Here is a 22079-nt window from a genome sequence, read left to right as displayed (position 1 = left end):
ATTACATAAACCTAACTTTTAACTATCAAAGTCCCGACTCTATCCTTTCCGTCTTCCTCTCACTCCTTTCCCCAGCGGTCACATTTCCTTTTATTTTCTATTTCTTCATTAATTGTATTACTTCATTTTTTTTAATTAAAAACATTTGTTTTCATTATCAAAAAAATTACTCAGACTCTAATAAAACATCTGTTTAATTAGAGGATTTCAAATAATTTTACATAAAATATATAAAATTAGTTTTACGATACTACGACTAGCGTGGTTCATATTCTTATTATATCTATACTATTATTAAATCAGAAGCAATATTTTTTTTCTAATTTTCACTTACTGAAAAAACTCTTAGAAAAATTAGTATAATTAATAATAAGTTAATAACCAAATGATTAAGGAGACAATTGTAATTTCATCTCAATAATTATTGATTTTCATATATTCGCTCTCCCACTTCTCTTTTCTCTCTCTCCTTACAATTTTGTTTTTGTTTTTTTGTCTAATTTTTATATTTATAAATAATAGAATTTCAAAAAAGAATTTGATACAATTCGAGACTCTCTCGGATTTGCTAAGTCGATGTTCGAATATTTTTTAAAAGTAAATTTTTTATTTTTTCTATTGTCTATTTTAAGTCATTCTCGTATATAGCACAGGTTTTCCTCGATTATATGCACGATAGGTTTTTGAGCCAGTGCAATGCACAGATTTATAAATACAAATATATATTTAAAGAATTGAATTTATGAATATAAAAATAAGAAATCAAAATCAATAATAATTATGAATTAAAATATTTAATTTATTCTTTTGAGAACAAGATATCGTACAATATTTTAGTAGATAATTGAGGAAAACTATAAATTTTAAAATGATTCAGGGAAAAGAAAGGTATACATAATTAAATCTTATCATACTCTCTCTGAGGCATAAATTATTTAAGAAAAGTAAGATAATATAAAAATGGAAAAAACACAAAAAAAATGCCTTGTGATTTGAGCTTGGGACAAATTGGACCATGTGATTTTTTAGAGACAAATAACACTATGAGTTTCACTTCGTGAGACATAATGAACCTCACTGTTAGTTTTTTCATCACTTTTGGTCCTCAAACCTTTTCTTTTGCCATTATTACTCTCAAACTTTCAATATATTTATTTTTTCAATTTGTTCTTAAAATTCAGAATAAAAGTGGAAGGGATTGGGGCCGCCAATTCGACAACCTCGAACCCACCACAAAGGTAAAATGCATCCACAGAGGATGTCGGCGACCATGGAGGTGTGGTCGGTGCCGCGGATTGATGGCCCCCGCCTCCCGAATCGATCGGGATCTCGAGTTTGAGATCCCAGTCAATTCGAGGACTGGGGTCACCAATCGAAGATCTCAACCCCACCCTTGAGGTTTTCGGCATCATCTGTGGGTATTGGTAATCTCGGTGGTGGGGTTGCGGACGCCAACCGGTGGCCCAAGCCCCTTTCCCCTTTTTTTTTTAAAATTCCGAATTTTAGGATTAAATAGTAAAAAATGTTAAAAGTTTAAGGGTAATAATGATTAAAAAAAGAAAAGTTTGAGGATCAAAACTGACGAAAAATTTAACAGTAAGATCCATTATGTCTCACGAAGTGAACCCAGGTGTTATTTATCTTTCGAAAAATCACATAGTCCAATTTGTACCATGCTTAAATAACATGAGATTTTGCACTCTTCCCTATAAAAATTACCTAATTTTGGATAAACAAAACTATTCACTTTGTTACTCAGAATCTTAATTCTTGATGAACTTAATAACATTTTTTGTGGCTCTGATGGAAATATGCCAATTGAACCATACATAAAAAAAAAAAGAAGTTAAAGTAGAATATAAATTAATTGGAAGAAATTACTTACCTTACCTAGTAAATATTTTGCTCAATAGATTGGAATACTTGAACCCAAAATTTGTATTGATATTGGCAAAACAACCTCAGCACATGCATGTGACCTCCAAAACCGACTTGTATAAAGACATCTATGCAATTAAAATTATTTAAAATTTAATTGCCATAATCATACTATTTCTTTCAATTATCACAAAATTTATGATTTCTTTTATCAATTGATTGTATTGTTGGTAAAACTTAGATTGAGTTAACATTGATGGTACAATGATACTATGAGACCATGCAACGTGAACAATTAAGGGAGTTTATCGTTTATTAGTATTGAGAGGTGAAAATTAATTTTATTAATATAGAGTAACTAAAGTAATAATTTATTGTCTGCAATATATTTCTTTCCACATATATACTAGTGTTTACCTGTGTGTTGCACGTGATTTTTATTTAAGTTATTAATCAACATTACTATAACTAATTATATTTATAATATTAATATATAATTTATATGCTTGATTTCATGTACTTTGCCAATGGACCTACCTTGTAACCAAAAAAATTACATGCTTCATTATATTCTTATAATTCTATTTATACATTTTTCAACATCATTTTCTTGAGATATGTCTTAAATAAAAAAACCCCCACTGAAAGCTTATGAGCAGACAGTAGTCTAGTTTAGTGGCCTTCCGCCATCCTTCTAGAGAATAACCAGGCGTAGTCTAATTTACTGGCATGTGCAATGCATGGATTTTAATTTTTAATACTATATGCAAATGATATTGTTCAAGCAATATCTCGATATTATATATATATTTTTATATTTTCGTTATCATATTAACTTCTATAATTCTAAAACATACAATTACGCATTAATTATAGAAGTATCTAATTCTTATCCCAATAAAATGATAGTCCATTTATGCAATTTTTGCTTCATTATATAGTAGTAATTTTTTAAGTAAGTACATCTAGAAATTTAATCAAGAGGAAAGAAATTAAAGAGAGGTAAAGAAAAAGCAAACTCGTAAAGTCAAGTTTGGTGAAATATGACAATTTCATGTAGAAAATTAGCAAGCTTGTTATAATATATGAAAATTTTGTAGTTTTCCTCGAGTCTAAGGGACCCCAGCACCCCCTAGATTCATCCCTGCTTGTAAATTTTTATAACTCATTTTATTCCTTATATTTTATGATCAAATTTCATATATAATTTATAAATTATTAAATATTCTCTAAATTACCAGTATCAATTATAATAGGTCATAGTTCATACTATAATCTTCTAGATTGGGCACTAATAATATTGTTAAAACTTGTAGTGATAATATTGTACATGTCAAGCATAGAATTATATATAAATTTATATTTAATTTATATTTTTCTTCTTATTAATGCACCTCACTTAATGCACCAATTCTCCTTTACTTATGTATATTAGATTAGATGTATTATATATATATTTCCACAATGATATATTGACCATAAGGTATATATACATCATATTAGATTATATTTTATTTCTTTAATTTTATTGTCTTCTACCATTATTTAGTAAGACAAAGTCAAACATATACATAAATGTATGTCCACAAATACAGATAACTTCAATATTTATTGTGCTATTCTTACTCAAATCACATATCTTAAGTTTTGTGATTTGACTAATTTTAGCTAAATGAGTCAATTACTTTCATGAGAAAAAAAACTTAATTGAGCTATTATGAATTTAGCTATAATCTTAAAAATTTATTCAATAAGTTAAATTTATATAATTATAAATATTCTTAATTTTTTTAAAATGAGAAAAAAAACTTAATTGAACTATTATAAATTTCTCTATAATTTTAAAATTTTATTCAATAAGTTTAAATTTATATAATTACAAATATTCTTAATTTTTCTAAAACCATGAATATTTATTTACTATTGAAACAAAAATGACAGTTATAATTTTAAAATTTATTCAATAATTTTAAAATTATTTTTAATCTTCTAAAATTATGAATATTTATTTGCAATTCAAATGGCAGTATGTTATTTGAGTTCTTCTTAGTATTGCTTTGAATATTTTCTTCTTTATCATATATGCTATTGGTAATTACAGTAATATGTCTCATTATTTAATTTTTATTTATATAATTATAAATGATAGCATTTTCATAGTTAAGTGATTTGAAATAGCAGTTTCTTCATTTTCATATTTGCTATTATTAATTACAATAATATGTGTTATTATTTAATTTTTATATCACATATTAGTCTATATATTAGTAGAATATTAACTATTATACTCATACTTTTAATAGCGTAGTTAAGTTTATATAAATAATATATAAAAATAGAGAAAAAAAATTACATGGTTGATACAAAAACTTTTGCAGAGTTTCACCGGCGATACAAAAACTTTTTTTGGTAACATTTTGATACAAAATCTTACAAAATGATGCAATCAGCTATATCCGTCAATTTTCGCTGATGTCATTTTCATTTTTATGACATGGCATCCCACGTGTCACATGATATCTGATGTGGCCTTATTGTTATAATAAAAAATTATTTCTAATTAAAAATGAAATATAAATAAATTGAAATTTAAAAATTTTGAATTAAAAAAATCTTCTCTCCTTTCAAAAAAAAACTCTGTCTCTCGTCTGTCTCTCTCCTCCTACTCTATCCCGTCTCTCTCTTGTCCCTCTCCCTAGTCTCTCCCCACTCTGTCTCTCTCCCTCTCCTCTCTTTTGTGAAACTTGCAGCGATCAGAGAAATGGAGCATGATAAACGGCGTTCATATGATTTAATCGGCGTTCATAAATTGAGCTGAGTGCTCGGCGTTCTCAAGCTCTGGAGAAAGCTTCCTTCTTGAGCTCAAATTTGAATCACCTACTGTTGAGGAGTCTGCGAACATATGATTTAATCTTTGGAGTTCGATTTCAATAATCTCAACAAAAATAATATTCTCACACCCAAAAGGAAAGTTTCTTTGACCACTATACAAGCTGATTTCATTACCAAAAGCAATGATGGCTTCTTCAGGATCAATTGATCCATTCACCTAATACAAGAACAGAAATGAAACTTGTATCCTCAGAGCTGCACTCCTCTGCTTCCACCTTCTTAATCCTCAAATCATTCTTACTGCACCCCCTATGTATCCTCCTTGGTTTGTCGGGGGGTGCGAAGTACATAGTGGGTTCCTATTTAAATCCAAAATTTACACCGAGATCCAGCTAAGATCACAAAAACACGCTCAGGGGAGGCCCACCATTATTAGACCAGTTTTTAAAAATTAATAGAAATAGAAATTGTCAAGAAAAATAGCTTTCTGGGACCCACTCTGGAACTTCCACATCGGCAGACGTTGAGGCGTTAACAGACGTGACGTGCGGGACGATCTCTGCACGAGGCGAAGGGCAACTGGACGGAATAGAAGGAGAAGGACACGTGGTTGTGTCGTTAAGTGACGGCGGTGGGCCCGCCAATTGTACGGAAGGCTCCATATAATTGGGTTTCGGTGGGCCAATGCGGTAGAGTTTTGGGAGGGGCTGGGGCCCACTTTTTTTAGCTACGTGCAACTTTCAAGAAAATCCTTATCACAAAGTCGAAGATGGATCAATCATCGACCAGTCGTCCTCACTCGAGATGTCTGATTATCTGATTAACAGAAACTACAGTCGGAATTGAAAATCAGATTCAGAATGTTAGGTCTCTCGGACAGGTTTCAAGTCGAGAAACACGTAAATTCATGAACCACACCGAGTCAACTCAGTAAAATTAAGTTGCAAGTTATATCATATTCAAGGAGGGAGAGAGAGTGGGAGAGAGCGACTCATGGTGTGACGGGATGAGATTGTTGGTGGCTACAAATCAGGCCAAATTGGTAAATAAAACTTTGCAAGAAACTGCATGTGTATATACGACACGATGAAGATACGGAGAAAAAATTACACAAAATATGTGTCTAAACGTAACCATACTGGTATTAGATTAACATTAGTACAGATGATATGAAGCATGCATAATTAGTTCTGAGATTTAATTTTGAATATCATCAACATCATGTTGAACCCTAACAAAGAGATGTGCTCTGACTTGCCTCCTATGATGTACGTATCAACACTACCTTTTCCTTGTTTTTCGTTTAAACTCACAACCTAAATTTTGAATTTTATACGTCATATGGGATCATTTTTAGTTTTTGAAACCATTTTAATTATTATTCAATCACCGTCAAATATTGAGCTTGAAATATTTCCATTATACCAAATTCATGCTCAATCTCTTTGAGAAACGTACAAACCAATGCTAACGGAAAAAAAATTGAAGGATAATGCAAACAATACATCAAATTTTGAGATTATATTCGAAGAACAATTTCAATGAGCTAGACCTCATAAACGATCGCGACATGAAAATCGAGATGGTATCATCATGCTATAGTATTGCTTTGCAATCGTTAGATAAGAAAAATGGGAAATCAAAAATAGAAATTATTTTATGAGATTGGTCGTATATGCGTAGGTTGCTTTCTATTCTAATGTCTCTAAACCATTTATAGGAAGAGGAACATTAGAAGTTTACGAAACAAAAAAGCATAAAAAAACTGCCTATTACCGACATGTGGCGACGCAATTGCTTGCTCCCCCACATCCGACCCACCTTTTGACTAATAATTTATATATTTGTTTATTTTGCTAAAAAAAATTTTAAAATGTTTTTTTAAAGGTAAATTGCATAGGTGGTCCAAAAATTTTTACAAATATTTCAATGTGGTACAAAAAGTTTTTTTTCTATTTGATAGTACAAAATGTTTCGAAATTGTTTCAGTATAGTACAAATCGTCATCTCGCTATTGATATCGTCAATCCATTCTTTACAAGATCTGTAAATTTTGCACCATCATGTAACTTAAGTAAAACATTTTGTACTATTAAGTTACAACTTCAAAACATTTTGCACCATCATATAACGTCCCATAAAAACTGGTTTTGCACCATCAGCGTCGGTTTGACGGCGTTAATGGCGAGATGACGGTTTATACTATACTGAAACAACTTTAAAACATTTTATACCATCAAGTAGCAAAAAAAACTTTTTGTACCATATTGAAATATTTATAAAACTTTTTGAACCGCTAGTGTAATTTATCAATTTTTTAATTAAAATTCCCTCAAATTAAGAATTTTCTCTTTCCCTCATCAAAATCAAAATTATTGAACTGAAACTTTACTCTATGGAACTACCATGAGAAGATGGACTCCGAGAGTAAGCGCTTGACCCCAAATTTCGTACGTTCGCCAGAGGGACACGGCCCTCTCTATCATGTTTGGCAATCCTCCGCATAGCATGAGAACGAGCGTCGGTACCAAAATTAGTCGTATATCTCGAGCTGCACTGCATATATTATAGATTGATTATTCTACATACTCTCTATATGACTATGTTTTCCCAGCTCTTATAAAGTTTGGTAAGCAACACAAGTCGGTACTGACTAACAAGGGTTAACCGGAGAGCCCATAGAACATGTTATCGCACATAAATTTCTCATAGTCACAACCAGTCCAAGTTTTTTTTCGAGCTTTACAAAAAGATAAAAGGACCTTGTTGGACTGTGATTCAATCTAAATGTCTAGCTTGCAAAGTAGGTTTTTTATGATTAGCATTGCAAGCTTCAAATCGAGGTAATTAATTATGTTCCTAGCAAGATCACATTCTTTTCTCGAGTATACTGTCCAATAAGATTCTTGAACTTCAGCCGACGATCCAAACTCGTGTCTTTTCCTTTTCTCTATTGGCTTGCCAACCGATCTAAAGTTTTCACTCTAATTGTTTGGTTGGCGTCGACATTGGAAATTAAAAGCCGAAGCATTGAAATTAAGGGGAAAGGAGTTGTACGAAGAGATGATTTAGGAGGCCTATCGTTGTCTTCGGGAAATTGAGGCTCGTATAAGATGGGAGAAGGAAGAAAAGCTTAGTGCTGGAAAGGAAGACTCTTCTTCTTTTTTTTTTTTGGGGGGGGGGGGGGGGGTGTTTAAATCACATCCTTTTGATGTGGGGATATGGCATGCCATTGGTGATGGGTCTAGTACAGATCATTTGACACGAACCCCACACTTACAATTATTGAATTGAATGAATTGCAATGTCACCTGTATGAATAACGAACTTGCGTGGCTATTTGGTGTAAGCTACCGACTAAGTTCATTCATCACAAAAGTCGTTATCATTCAAGCCCAATGACAACCCTCGTTGGAGGATGAGCTGGCTCGAAGACGGGATGATTACGTGTTGAGTTTGTATCTAGTTAAGGATGCAATGACCTTATGGGACACAGTTCTCGGGCATTATTGGGATGACCTACAACTCATATATTTAAGTCCCTATTCGACCTTTCCGAGGTCAAACTTGTTCCAGAGAAATTCTACGTTCCAGTTGTTGTTCAGTTTAGGAGTTCTCCGGAAATCGTTAGATTAGCATGATCCATCTCAAAATGTTGATCATCAAACGGTATCGAGAGACTTTGAAGGGACCAACAGTTGATCAACAAAAACCAGCAAGAGTAGAGTAACATGTATCTTCGAAATATGTGGAGGTAGAAAAGAAAACAACTGACGAAGGCCAGGTCCAATACAGTGACATTTGCTCCATCCCTAATAATTAAAAGGTTTCAGATTCGATTTTCGTTAATGGGACTATCTTGGTCCGTTTGTTTTCAGGGTTAAAATCACAAAAACTTTAACTTTAACTTTAACTCAACCCATTACACAACAAAAATACACATTTCTCAAGTCAAAAATTGTAACTTTAACTTTAACTCAACACACTACATAACATTTGTCCTTTTCCACAATCAAAATCAAAGTTACTTTAACTCTGAAACCAAACGCATCGTCTATATCTATTTATTTAGTTTTTCATTTGCTTATATTAGATTCGCATGCCTCTCTCGTAACCGAAGAAAAAACAGTTCGTTTTTTCTCTCTATGAAGAGGAGAAAAGAAATAAAAAAAATTGTGGAGGTAGAATAATGTTAACTAGACGAAAGGCTCGTGCTATACAGGGTTAGATTTGTTGGATACATTAAGAATTGGTGATTACTATTGGATCATACATAGCCTATGTTATCGAAGAGACTATTAGATTATACGAATAGATAACATAAAATTCTGTCGACTAAAATTTTTTAGTTGTTCCTTGCAATTAATATTTGGTTAAATTTTATTTCTTATTAATCATATTTTTGTTCAAGTTTCCCATGAAACCAATGACATTTACCACAAAAAGTGAGTACATCGTATTTCATAGGGTATAACCATTTTTGCTTTGTTCGTTTAAGCATGTATCCACAAAAGATGAGTTTTTCCTTTCTTTTCGTAAATTATATGTACTAGTCGTGGAGCCCATGAGTTGTACGGGATTAGACATGATCTTTTTTCCACTAAATTAGTTTTATTATATAAATTATGTGCTATAAATTCTTAAAAATATTATATTACAATCAATAACATTATATTATTAGCCATATATGACTAATGATAATTTAATTTCATGAGTAAGTTAAGGCAAAAAAATTACACAAAAGAAGAAAACTCAATAGAAGTCTTGAAAAATTCAAAATTGTCAAGAAAATGCATAAAAAATTGAAAAAAAAAAGGTTCCACTCATGGTAAGATGAATTTTTATCTTCAAAATTATCAAAAATTAACACTTATACCACATAATAAAATTGAAGAACCCAAAAATTCTACAAAAATTTATATATGAGTAAAAGTAAAAAGTTAACGAACTCACATCCAAAAGTTTAACCGTGGATGTATCTAAAATAAATCTGCACGTGTGTGAAAAATTGAAAAAATATAATAGTAACAATATTTTTCAGAGTTAGATCGATAACGGTTTGTGTGTGGTAGTTTATATCCATTAGTTATAGTGTATCATACAAAATATAATACAAATAGTACATCTTATCTTTATCTATAAAAAAATGATCTGATTTGCCTTTTGAAGCATTATATCTATAAAAAAAATAAATCTATATCTATTTTTTAAAAAAAATTTAAAATTTATTTAAAAAAAACTCAAAACACAAAAAAATAACGATCGATCCCATAAATTTATATCTGTATGCTTTAAAAATAAAAATAAAATTCTTTTTTCTAAAAAAATAAAAAATTGAAAAATAATGATCGATCCCATAAATTTTTATTTATTTATTTTAAAATTTCAAAAGTATAAATAAAAAAATTGAAGAAAGCTAAAAAAAATTAAGAAAAATAATGAATGGTTCCATAAATCTATATGTGTATTTTAAAAATTCACATGTTTATTTTAAAAAAAGCTCAAAAAATGGAGAAAACTTCAATTAACAACGGAGCGTTTTGAGATCATTTGACTAGGTCCACCATGTTCTTACTTTTATATAGATATAGATATTAATATAGATATAAGACTTTTTGATGTGTACCATAATATTCGGAAGCTCAATAGACCCTGTCTAATCCAATTCAAGTCAGTTGGCCACTAAGGAGGTAAAACTCTCCCAGCATGATTTTCTCTATTCAAAGACTCGAATTCAAGATTTTACTTAATGATAATAAACACATGAACCGTTTGAATCAACCTACGTTAACTTATATATTGGACTTTTTGATTTTTTCGGTAGATAAAATATTGGGAGACATTACTCTCGCAATTTTGGAGATTATACATTAAAGCTTATTCTCCTCACAACAGTGCGCTTCTCGGTGCCTTAATTTGTGTTCTCCTCCTTACAGGGGTTAGAGCTGCTTGCCACTGAATAAACACTTTGTTGTTGGTAGACTAAATGTCATGAATGACGTGGCTCAGTATTAGTATGACACTTGTCGCGTTTCGATCATTGGAAACTCTAAAAGCCATTCATTCATTGATTACTTATATCCTACACGACATCATCCAGCAGTGCACTTCTTGGTGTTTTAATTTGTGTTCTCCTCTTTAAAGGGGTTAGAGCTGCTTGTCACTCAACAAACACTTTGTTGGTATACTAAATGTCATGAATGACGTGACCTAATAATAGTATGACACTTGTTGCGTTTAGATCACTAGAAACTTTAAAAGCCATTCATTCACCGATTACTGATATCCTACACGGTATCCAACAATACGCTTTTCGGTGTTTTAACTTGTGTTTTTCTCTTTACGGAGGTTATTACTGTTTGTCACTCAACAAACACTTTGTTGGTAGACTAAATGTCATGAATGACTTGGCTCAGTAATAGTATGACACTTATCGCGTTTCGATCACTGGAAACTCTAAGGTTGCGTTTGGTTTCATAGTAGGATTTTAAAATCAGATTTTGATTTTAATTTTGAGTGGTATAAATGAGGCCCACCTTTGACTTTGTATGTGTTATGTTGTTTTATTGTGGAAAAATGTGGTATAAATGGGGCCCACTCTTTGACTTTGTATGAGTTATTTTGTTTTGTAGTGGGCAGAGTTAAATTAGAATTGTGATTTTATAATACCATCTTGAAACCAAACAGGCCCTAAAAGCTATTTATTCACTGATTACTTATATCCTACGCGGCATCATCCATGAGTTGATCCAACTTTATAATTGTATATACGCATCATTCATTCATTCATTCATTTATTTCTTTCGTTATTTATTAAATTCCAAAGGTCAATTTTCTTTGCCATGGTAAATTCCTTTCGGAAGTCATTATTTTTTTTTTGCTAACCCGAGGCTCCGTGAACCCCCGGCGACGCACGGAGCGGGTAATCACGCCAAAGGCGCTTCGGTGGCTCCAAGGGGATTCGAACCCGAGTCTCGGAGCAAACTTGGGTGCTCATTAACCACTAAGCCAAATTCCTTGGGGTTTCGGAAGAACTTCGTGCCAAATCCCTTGGGGTTTCGGAAGTCATTATTATCCATCAGAAAGAACACCTTTAACTTGTGACTGCATTTAAGTAGAATTTTTTTCAATAATTTTTTTATTTAATATCTTAGAATTTAAGAAGGTTGATTAATCAGTCAACATCCTCCCCTGGGATTTGTGCGGCGCCACGTGGACATCCAGACCCTGAAGGCGCAATCAAGACCGTGGATGGGTTTTTATCAGCGGTCCCAATCATACGCGACGGTCTTCAAGCCCAACCAATCATCCCCTGCATGGCCCATTGACCAATGTAGTGGGCTGGGCTTGGGCTCCTTTTCAGTCCAATGGGATGGAAGAACCTCGTGTGAGAATACAATGGAGTGGAATCACCGTACAAAATAATGCAAGTTTGTGTCGCGATTACTCTTCAAGTCGTCTACGTTGCTTCATTCCAGCGTATATAACTCAAGAATGTTTTGTAATCCGAGACTCGCGAGTCAGTCGTGCTCTTTTTGGCAGAGGATATCCGGAAAAACAACCTCGATGTCAGTGCAATGCTTTTTCATGATAACTCGATTATAAATTGCAAACCGGTTCAACATAATTTGGTTTGTCGAACCAGATACGCATTGAAATCAAATCGTACTCGACAAACCTACCTGGACGAGCCACCTGCTTTTATTTGTCAGTTTTGAACCAGAGGCAGATCACGTTCGAGGCGATTTCGGTTCCATGGTCTTCCACTTATCCTACCGAGCCGCGCGCGAAGAATGCGAAAATCACCTTACCAACTCGAATCACGTCCCTCGAATGATGAAGCCATGACATTTCAGACGAAAATTATCTGATATGTTCGACATAATCTTTTATGCATATTAGCCAATTACCATCTGCCACGTCTGTAGGAAAGGGAATATTCCAACATTTGCAGTCCGTACATGGCGCAGGGTGACGCAATCCGCCCCGGCCACACTACCTCGGCGTCCTCCTTCTCTCTGTCCTCTGCTCAGTGGCGTCTCCAGAAATTTCGTCACCATTGACGTCACTGAGCTCTCTTCTCTCTGCTCTCTTTCTCTCTCTCTCGTCGCCTCTTTCTGTCTCGCTTTCGTCCTTGCCATGTTCTACCCATAGATTCCACTGCAATTTCCAGTTGGGTGCTGAACCTGAGCTGCGATTACGGAAGCATTCGAGTCCGATTCCTGGAGCAATCTCATGTCGTCTTCCTCCCGGCGCCTCCGATCGCGATTGGGTAACTACTATCCCGTAGCAAATTCGAGAAATTTTTCGGCACTTGTCACATATTAGCTCGTCATGTTCCGTTGAGTTCTGGTGATTTTCCTCAGACAGGTACGGTGGAGCGCTGGACGAAGCTGGGGGAGAGGAGCAGGAGCCGCCGCCGGTCGAGTATACGTGTCCGTACTGCGCCGAGGATTTCGACATCCTGGGGCTGTACTGCCATATGGACGAGGAGCATCCCATTGCGGTGAAAGCCGGGGTAAGACTAACCTGTTCTTCACCTGGTCTTCCGATGGAACTCTACTGTTCTCTGCTCTTAGCTTTTGTTATCGAAGTTGGAAACTTTCATCAGTTCTCTCGAGAAATCAAGCCCCATAGTTTCTTAGTGGTGATGCTTGGAAGCTGCTACATGCATTATACTTGTCAAACCATGTTCATCAAGCATAGATCCTCTTCGTAGAGTATATAGATTGCAAAGTTAATGTTCCCACTTTGCTCAGTGTCCTGTGTTCTGCGGGTCCAGTTTTCAGTAGACAAGCTCGATCTTAAGTATAGGTCAGAGCAGATTAAATTTTCTTTTCGTGGGTTAGTCCTCAGTCAGTAATGCAAACTTCGTGCGATTAGTTAAGAACAAGGATCGCCATAGCAATGTTGTTGGATGAAGAGGCTTGCCTCTTTCGAAGTCTCGTACATGTGTTATGTGAAACGATTCCGTTATAGAAATTCATTAATGGGGGCCATAGTTCTTTGTGCATGGTTCTTCGGGTGTACTGTGTATCCATTTCTGGCTGCTGCTTCAAGAGTGGTTGTGGCTGATGAGGTTTCCTTGCATAATACTCTTTGTTAAGACAGCATGAGTAGAACTCATTGTTAAGACTGCATGAGTAGAACTCTTACTCAAGACAACTTTATGATTGCAGATATGCCCGGTTTGTGCAAAAAAGGTGGGGCAGGAGATTGTAGCCCACATTACCATTCAACATGGTAATGAATTCAAGATATCCTCAAACATTAGCTTGCCATCATTTTGAATCTAAACTACTGCTGTGATGTCTCTGTCTTATATCCATGTCCTTGGTGCTTGCTTGTTCCAAAGGAAGGCAGCAGTGAACTATTCAATAGCGTTAAGTGTTTTTATATGTTGTATAAATCTACTCAATAAATGATCTCTCCTACTATAGCTGTCGTAGCAAGCTGATCCTTGAATCATGTCTTGTGATCATGAGTCTGCACCTTTGTTTAGTAATGGAACCGTTTTAATCTCTTTTCCAAGACAAATTTATTGGGGGGTGCCGTGGCATTGAGATGTTGGCAATTTCGTTTTTGATATAACAGGCCAAAACCTGATTTTCAGTGTCTCTCTGACTACATTTGCCACATCAAAACTTTAGCTTAAGTGGGTGAATTGTCATGCATAGGCTTCTGGAAAATGCTTGTGTTTTTCCATAACATACATTATAATATCTTTGGTGTTGAAATTAGATACTCTGATTTTGTAATGGTGAGAACCTGCTCCAAGGTTATTTTCACACCGGAAACAAATGTTTTCCTTGACCAAAAGAACACGTGCAGCGCAAAAGGAGGCATCGCAAGGGAGGCTTCAGTTCGACATTTTCTGCATTGAAGAATGAATTCCGGGAGGGACATCTGCAATCTCATCATGGAGGGTCTTCGCGCACATCCTTGCCTGAACCTGATCTACTTTTATCATCGTTCATGTTTAACCCTGTACCCGATGCACCTACAGATGCAAAGCTGGGTTCTTCTGAAGGAACCACAGTTAACGTTTTGTGTGAGCAACCTTCGGAAAGGTACAAGCCTGTCAATCTTTTCTTCATTCAGTACATATTAAGTCTCTTAAGACTTATTGATTCACAACTTCATTGCCTGTAAGCACCACTTGACCCCTGCTTGTGATTGCTTATGATCCATCCTTTCACTCTTCTTTGTTGCTCATGATTCATTCAATGAAAATCTAACACCTTTTACACTGACAGTAATGCCCAGAAATCCCTGATACCCAAGAAGGATCAAAAAGGGGAGGATCAGAAGTGTGAGTTTGTGCAAGGGCTCATGTTTTCGCTAATTCTTGATGATGATTTATAGTTAGTGGCAGAGGAGAGAAATGGTCAGTGACTGAAGAACCGATTATGTACAAGAGAGCAATTTGGCCTTAATGCTCATTAAAATGGCTTAGAGAGAGAGAGGTGAAGCCTACTATGTACGGGACAAGGTGTTTAGCGTCTATAGAAATTTAGACTGAATAATTGCAATTGGGTCCATTTCTATCAGTTTAATGTTGAACAGTCTCAAAAACGTCTGCAGTATGCAACTGCACATTAAGGTTGCACATTTTCGCATGAAAAGATCGAGACTTCTCCTTCGCCTTCGGAAGCTTTGAAAGAGAAGCAAAACTCACACTATTCAGCAAGGAACTCAAAAACAATGACCACAAGCAGAAAATGTATCAAGAATTTCCATGCAGTCGAATGTGGCACAACCAGAAAAGCTAGCGACTTCCAACTTAAAGCACAAAACGTTAATGCAGGCTAAAATAGCCATACATATATACAACAGATTGCTTGGAAAATTTTTCATCATTATTATCAGTAGAAAAACTGACTAATAATTCCAGCAGTCCAGCATAAAAGCACCAAGGACTTGACATCTTATGAAGAAAATAAGCGTAAAACTATCAAATCTCAAACTTCGTATCTGCTCAAACTATTACTGTGGTCAGAAAGCGTAAAATACAGATACAATGGACCAATCAGTTTTCTTGTAACAAGGCACTCTCGTAATCTCAATCTCAGCATCACCAAGCAGGACTGAACCTGAAACCTTATTTTTCTGGAATTCCCAGACACTCAGATTAAGGATATATCAGATCTCGAAGTAATATACTGAGAGATAGTAAAGCTGAGACATGGGGGCGCCGGGACTTGCCAGCAGATTCCCGAGAAGTATGCTCCCCTCACCTCACCTCCAGTATGTGCTGTGGGATACAAAGAAGCTGAAGTCAGGGTGATGAACCTGCAGGAGTCTGAGCCAGTTGTCAGCAGCTCTAAAAAGGGAGTTCGCCTTAGGACATTCCTCGACCCCGCTAGGATTCCAGACTGAGATCTTGAACTTGTATGAAGCGAGCCCAAAGGTTGTCAGGGCCAACTTTGAGGATGTTTCATGGACATCCCTCATGCTCATGCCATTCAGGGGCAGCCCTTCATTACTCTTATCTGTGCAGCATGAAAATATATGGAGTTAGCATCACACCTCAATATAGTCCAAGGAAAAAAGGAAGAGTCCACGGACATTGGTCTCCTTTTTACTTTAAGTGGTTTCAATATGATGGGCACAAACGAGTCCTCCAGTGACTCAGGACACATATGTTAGGAGCTTTTAAGCAAGAAGCTATTCTAGTCTCCAAAATATTTTCCCTTTTTTTTTTGTGTCCATCTTTATCTATCTTAGAACCAGGGAAAAAAAAGAAAAAAAAGACTCCAGTAGAACACATCTCGAAAACAGCAAGTTGGTAAAAAGCTTACTTCCACAAGAAGTTGAGAGGGAATGAAAAGTTAAGAAGCATGCGTCCAGATTCTGCAGTGTGGGCCCAGTGGGTATCCTATATATCGGGTACCTGGATCGCGCAAAACATGAGTTCTATCTCATACCAGGGCTGCTTCTGAAACACAGCCTGTTAAGGAATAGCAAAAGAAATGCATACCATGCCACAGAAATCCAACTTGAGGATGATAGGTCACAGCTCCGGTATGTCCACAATTCTGGAAACTTGGAAGCAAGCATCGATATCTAGACAAGAACAGGCATAAATATTTAAATAATCCAGATCACATAAAAAGCAGTTGCTTCTAAAGACATGGATATTGATCGCAGTGTTTAAAGAAATGGACTGGGGAGTTTCGACATTTCTTAAGTTCAACTTCCGGTGCCTTGAAAATGATTGCCTACCTTATCGACCAAGGGTTCACGACTATATGGGGGATCGCGTTCCAAGTATTCAAACAGAAGCTGACCCGGTGGATTGGGGATCTCAGCCTCATCAGATGAGCTATCACAGGAGGGTCGGTCTTTCAGAGAAAGGCCATTGAACCTCTGGACATCTATCTCTGTTGGTTGCTTGTAGACCCCATGAAGGGTACCATTGGCTCCTCTAAACAGGCCAACTTCGATGCTTCCATTACTACTTGTCTCCCGGGAGGAATCGGTATCACTCTCCTCACCAGGTCTCCTGCGTAAGAGTCAGGGAAGTTGAATCATCTGGATAAATTCCTGACTGTTGGCGAGCCTAGTTAAAGTGTAATCCCAGGACCTATTTCTAAGTAGGAAGACAAAGTGGGCACTGATTTAAAACGATCAAAAGATTAAGATGGTCATGCTTTGCTCGTTACTGATAGGCATTACATATGGATAAGCCAATGAAAGGGAAAAAAACTACTGATAGTCCAATTGTTACTTGCAGTATCACTGAGTCAGGTAATTGTGATTATCAGCCTCCTTTTACACTTCCCTATAGACTAACACACGAACATGAACCAGATAAACCAGACATTGGTATTGTATTACAGATAACCACAGTGCAGTAATTTTACCTCAGATTGGAAAAAGTATACACTTATACAATGCAATCATATCATAATGCAATTGAGGCCTTTAAACAAAACAAAAAAAGTATCTGAAAGCAAATGCGTCTGCCATGCCAGCAAATTTAATCAAAGTTAACATCAATCCCTAGCAGATTTCCTAACAGATACCTGGTAAACCAAAACAAACTAAATCTGAAAAACATACGAATAAGGAAGCATTAGAGCAGACCTTCTCTGGGGGAATGACCTTGATGGGTCTCTATACAGTTGAATGCCCGACAAGTAGGGAACATAATACTGAACCACAGAGACGCTCCCATTCAACAGCAGGGGGACGCCAGCTCCATAAGCACTCCACTCCCTGAAAGAGTCCCACAGATCACCCAGCATAAAGTATGGGTGGTAGTCTGCTTCAGAGGTTCTCCATCTGCCCAAACTTGTCTGCATATTTCCAAATAGAATATGATAAGAGAGAAGCAAAAGCACTTCCCAGTGGATGTTTGTCACATGAATCGCGATTCATTGGGACCAGAACGGAGTGAGAATCAGTAAGACAGTGCAGTTTTTAGCAGCGAACAGGGAAAAAAAAAAAGATGGTTGCACATCGTTTGCCAAAATTGCTCAAGTATTCTTATCCAAAAAAAAAAGTTGCTTACGATGTTTGACAAGCCATCACAAAATGCAATCAACCACGGGACTCTAGAACATGGTTTTCACAGTAATGACCCCTTTCATGAGCCATTGTGGCCACTTGACAGTGGAAATGTAATTCATGGAGCTGTCTGAGCACCACACAAAACCATGACCGCCAAGAGGAAGTAAAGAACCAAAATTTCTTGTTCACCAAACGAAACCCAAAGATTAGAACCTACAAGACATATTAACACACGCAGAACACAAATTCGTGCAAGATTTTACGAAAAATAAAACAATATTGGCCCAATCAATCAGAGATTGTCACCATTGACTCTGTCGCAAAAGCAGCTCTTTTCAGCTAACAAACAGGCAAATAAACCGATTAACAAAACAAAAAGAGTGTCAAGAACAGCAATTCCCCAAAAACAAGGTTTCCCCAATTACCTTGGGCAGACACTGAACTGGGACTCGAGGAGTGGTCGATTCCAAGAACCGATCCAAATTGGAGGAATCGCAACCGCTCTCCGCCTTCCCAGAGACCGAGCAGAGAGACAAGGATTCATCAGATTCCGACACGGGGCAGGCGTTCTTCTCCGTCTGGGCCCCTGCATCAGGGCTCCTCGAATCGGCCTGCTGCTTCCGCAATGCCGGGGGGCAGTAGAAGCGGTTCTCCCCACGGCGGCTGCGGGCGACCGATACTCGACCCGAACCCGGCATTCTCCGGCAACCCCAGAAGCAAAAGAGGACCGATCTCTCGCGGCCCCTCACCGCCGGTCCGTCCCTCTGGGTATCGACAGACTGAAGATTTTACAAGGGGTTTTGGGGTTCAGCGAAGGAAGCGGAGCGATACTCACAACACAACGCAATACTTATGAATGGAGATGGAAACGGGGATTATGTGAAGGGAAGATGCGAACCGGAGGGCTGTGATTGCAGATTTTTCTGGGATTAGCTCTGGAGTTTCTTGATCTCTCTCGCTCGCTCGTGAGAGGTTTTGATTGATTCGTTTCCTCTGGGGGAATGGATTGAAAAGGTTTCCCTTTCGAGGAAATTCATTTTCATGGATATTGTTTCATGGACACAATGGATTGACGGTTCTGCCCCCGCATAGGGCTGAGTCGGTGGGATTCGCGGTAGAAGGCTAGGGTTTAGCGTAGGCAGTTTCGGTAATCTGCATCTTAAGCTTGAAAGTGAAATCAATTTTTTTTTGGATAATCTTATATATATATATATATATATATTATATGCAATATTATAATTATAATAAAGGAAGTTAGGTATTTTGTTATGGCATAGAGAAATAAACAGTGCCAAATTTCTCTCTTTTCATAGGCAATGCCAATTCCCAAATATTTTTCTTATTTACTTGCCTTATAGTAATAATAAAAATTTAATATAAAAGAAATTAGCTAACGCTATCTATAGTCATAGTCTCTGAATTGAGTTTCTGAGGTGGAACTTACCACTTTAGTCATAATATATACTTTTGAATTTCTAAAATGAATCCCACAATTTGAATTAAAAAAAAAAGGAGTAATCATTGAGAGATGCACTCCAGCGGTAGAGGTGCTATCGCGTGTCTCTCTCTTATGCCACGTGGGAGTGAGACACGCAATGTAGACTGCCGCTAGAGGTAGTCTAAGGAGCCATTCCATGATCTATATACATACCAACATGTTGTATAGATATGTGTCTCCGAGCCATTTGAAAATTTACTAATCGACAGCTTTGACGATGGCTTTCTCTTGTGATGTTAGACACGACTCAATTTGACATTGTCTTTCATTTTTTATTGGTTTTTGAGCATGACATCTTATTTTTTCCTATTTTATGTATCAAGTTGTTTGACGATTCGGGACCACACATTGTTTAGACTAATCTTGCCTTTCGCGTTTGGCACGAAACGAAGCCAAATCAGTTCTCCCGGTTATGTTTTAGGTCTGTTTTGCAATCCTATATAGACGCGGGTAATTAGCTCCAATTTCTTGAATAACATTCCATAATTTCAGACATTTCTATTGTGAATCATTTAAGAACATAATTCCAATATGTTTTTAAGAAACATATCAGAAATATCAACCGATATGGATTGCACGGTCAATATCAACGCGGATCTCTATTCAACTCTTCTTAAAAAAATCCCAATTCAACTGAGAAAAGAACCCCTAAATAAAGAAAAATAATAATAAGAAACGGTAATGCATATAATTTGGGATAAAATCAGTAAATGAATTAGGTAAAATCAATCGATATATCATTTTCTACTATGGGATATCAAAGCCCGTAAGCCATAGCAAAGAGATGCAAATCACAAGAAATGGTAAGGCATAAGCTTCAGGATTTGCCTGGATGCATGTATTCTTAGAGTTAAACAACCTTATAGCACCGGCCAGGTGCCTATAGACTTGTCCGATCTCCTCATCGTCGAGTTCGCGATCCTTTGTAACTCTTGGCCTCAAAATTAAACTTGTAATATATGGGCCGGTGTTTGTTGAGAATCGTGTCGGCCACGATAAATAGGGCCTCATGTGATGTGACAACTTTATTGGATATCAGACCAGGAGGACTCTGGCTCATACCCCTGCGATTAATTTGAACGCAAGCATGTACTTGCTTGTAAGGTATAACAAGATGAAACTTGTAGATGATCCCCCCCAAAAAAAAAATCCTAAATTTGATTGACTGCATCGAGAATGATGAACATTTTCTGAACAGAATGTGTAAATTCATATCTTCTTAACAATGACCGAGTAATCTGTGACCTTCGGGGAAAAAAAAATCATTGATAAACTATTATTTTTTTTGAAAAAATAGGGGGGTTTTTAATTTAGTGGGCAATCACGCTTGTGGACTCCAGTATTTTACTGGCGTGGTATTTTACAGGGCACAACCCCCTATCAAAGCCTTAATGGTGAGCAGGGGATAACTTATTTGAACTTTCACAAGTTCGTGTGGATTCTACCATACTAGCTATTATTGTAATGTAATAAGTTGTACTATATATACTATATAAAAATAATAAAAATACAGGATTAATTTAATATAGATTAAATCATAATATATATCTTCTTGATATACCTATTGATATAGGTAATGTACATAGCATTACCCTTCTATTTCTTTGCTTCATCTATAATAATCACTCGAAAGGCAATTCTTAATATTACGGTTCTAGTTCCTAGATTTCAGATTATTTTCAATAGGAACTTCGGTATCCATCGAAAGAATCAATGAGGAAAAATGGTATGGGCGTATATTAATAAAAGAAAATCGAGTAATTTTCTTTTAGCATTTCGAAGAAGTAATTGATCGAACAGTAAACAGATGATCCAAAAAGGTTCTCTGGGGATTTTTTCGAATGTGTTTGGTTTTTGAGTTGAGTTTTGATTTTGATTTTAATTTATTTGTAATGATTGTATTGTTGAATTATGAGAAAAAGTGTGAAAAACTAATGAATAGTTGAGAGAAAGTAATGATTGTGCTGTTGAATTGTGAAAAAAGTAATGAGCAGTTGAGATAATTTAATATTAAAAATTAAATTGAATGATTAAAAAAATTTTAGAAAATGGAAAAAATAATGATTATGTTGTTGAATTGAAGATAAGTTGAGTTGAGTAGATTAGAGTTGAAAAGTAGAGGCTTTTTTAGCGATACACAGAACTCTTACTTTAAGAGAACTACAATCACACAGAGGTGCCTCGAATCTGGGATGTCAAGGCTACTTTCTTTACCACTTGGCCACCTGACCTTTGTGGAACACTTTGACCAACTGTCGTCTATATTCTACAGTTATAGTCTGTTTTTGTGCTGTTCCGGCTAACAGATAGATAATGGATTGTGGTGTGGTATGATCGATAATCTACAAGGATTGGA

The 22079-nt window shown here is 36.0% G+C and overlaps 2 protein-coding genes across 2 annotated transcripts; one reads left to right on the top strand and one right to left on the bottom strand.

Moving 5' to 3' along the window:
* The first annotated feature begins 12685 nt into the window (after positions 1–12685).
* Positions 12686–15319, top strand: LOC116212430 (protein DEHYDRATION-INDUCED 19 homolog 4-like). The gene is made up of 5 exons (XM_031547047.1): positions 12686–12982; positions 13077–13228; positions 13890–13967; positions 14536–14780; positions 14967–15319. The coding sequence occupies exons 1-5, from the start codon at positions 12946–12948 to the stop codon at positions 15073–15075; spliced, it is 621 nt and encodes a 206-aa protein (XP_031402907.1). The 5' UTR covers positions 12686–12945; the 3' UTR covers positions 15076–15319.
* Positions 15320–15459: 140 nt separating this feature from the next.
* LOC116212425 lies at positions 15460–19244 on the bottom strand. The gene is made up of 7 exons (XM_031547039.1): positions 19124–19244; positions 18651–19004; positions 17800–18011; positions 16936–17215; positions 16691–16776; positions 16512–16603; positions 15460–16202 (listed from the first exon to the last, which is right to left on the bottom strand). Exons 2-7 carry the CDS (start codon positions 18921–18923, stop codon positions 15949–15951), a joined length of 1197 nt encoding a protein of 398 aa, XP_031402899.1. The 5' UTR covers positions 18924–19004; positions 19124–19244; the 3' UTR covers positions 15460–15948.
* Positions 19245–22079: the final 2835 nt, after the last annotated feature.

Source organism: Punica granatum, chromosome 1 (genome assembly GCF_007655135.1).
Source record: "Punica granatum isolate Tunisia-2019 chromosome 1, ASM765513v2, whole genome shotgun sequence".
Lineage (NCBI taxonomy): Eukaryota > Viridiplantae > Streptophyta > Magnoliopsida > Myrtales > Lythraceae > Punica > Punica granatum.
The sequence above is the reverse complement of the archived record's forward strand: the minus strand, read 5'-3'. Positions and strand labels throughout refer to the sequence as shown.

Bases quoted from the DNA above. Each gene is read 5' to 3' on its own strand.
- LOC116212430 (XM_031547047.1), top strand. From the start codon at position 12,946: ATGTCGTCTTCCTCCCGGCGCCTCCGATCGCGATTGG. The intron at 13,229-13,889 runs GTAAGACTAACC...TTATGATTGCAG, and splicing joins CCATTGCGGTGAAAGCCGGG to ATATGCCCGGTTTGTGCAAA. The intron at 14,781-14,966 runs GTACAAGCCTGT...TTACACTGACAG, and splicing joins TGTGAGCAACCTTCGGAAAG to TAATGCCCAGAAATCCCTGA.
- LOC116212425 (XM_031547039.1), bottom strand. From the start codon at position 18,923: ATGCCGGGTTCGGGTCGAGTATCGGTCGCCCGCAGCCGCCGTGGGGAG. The intron at 18,012-18,650 runs GTAATTGGGGAA...GGAAATATGCAG, and splicing joins CAGTTCAGTGTCTGCCCAAG to ACAAGTTTGGGCAGATGGAG. The intron at 17,216-17,799 runs GTCTGCTCTAAT...ACTCTTACGCAG, and splicing joins AGGTCATTCCCCCAGAGAAG to GAGACCTGGTGAGGAGAGTG.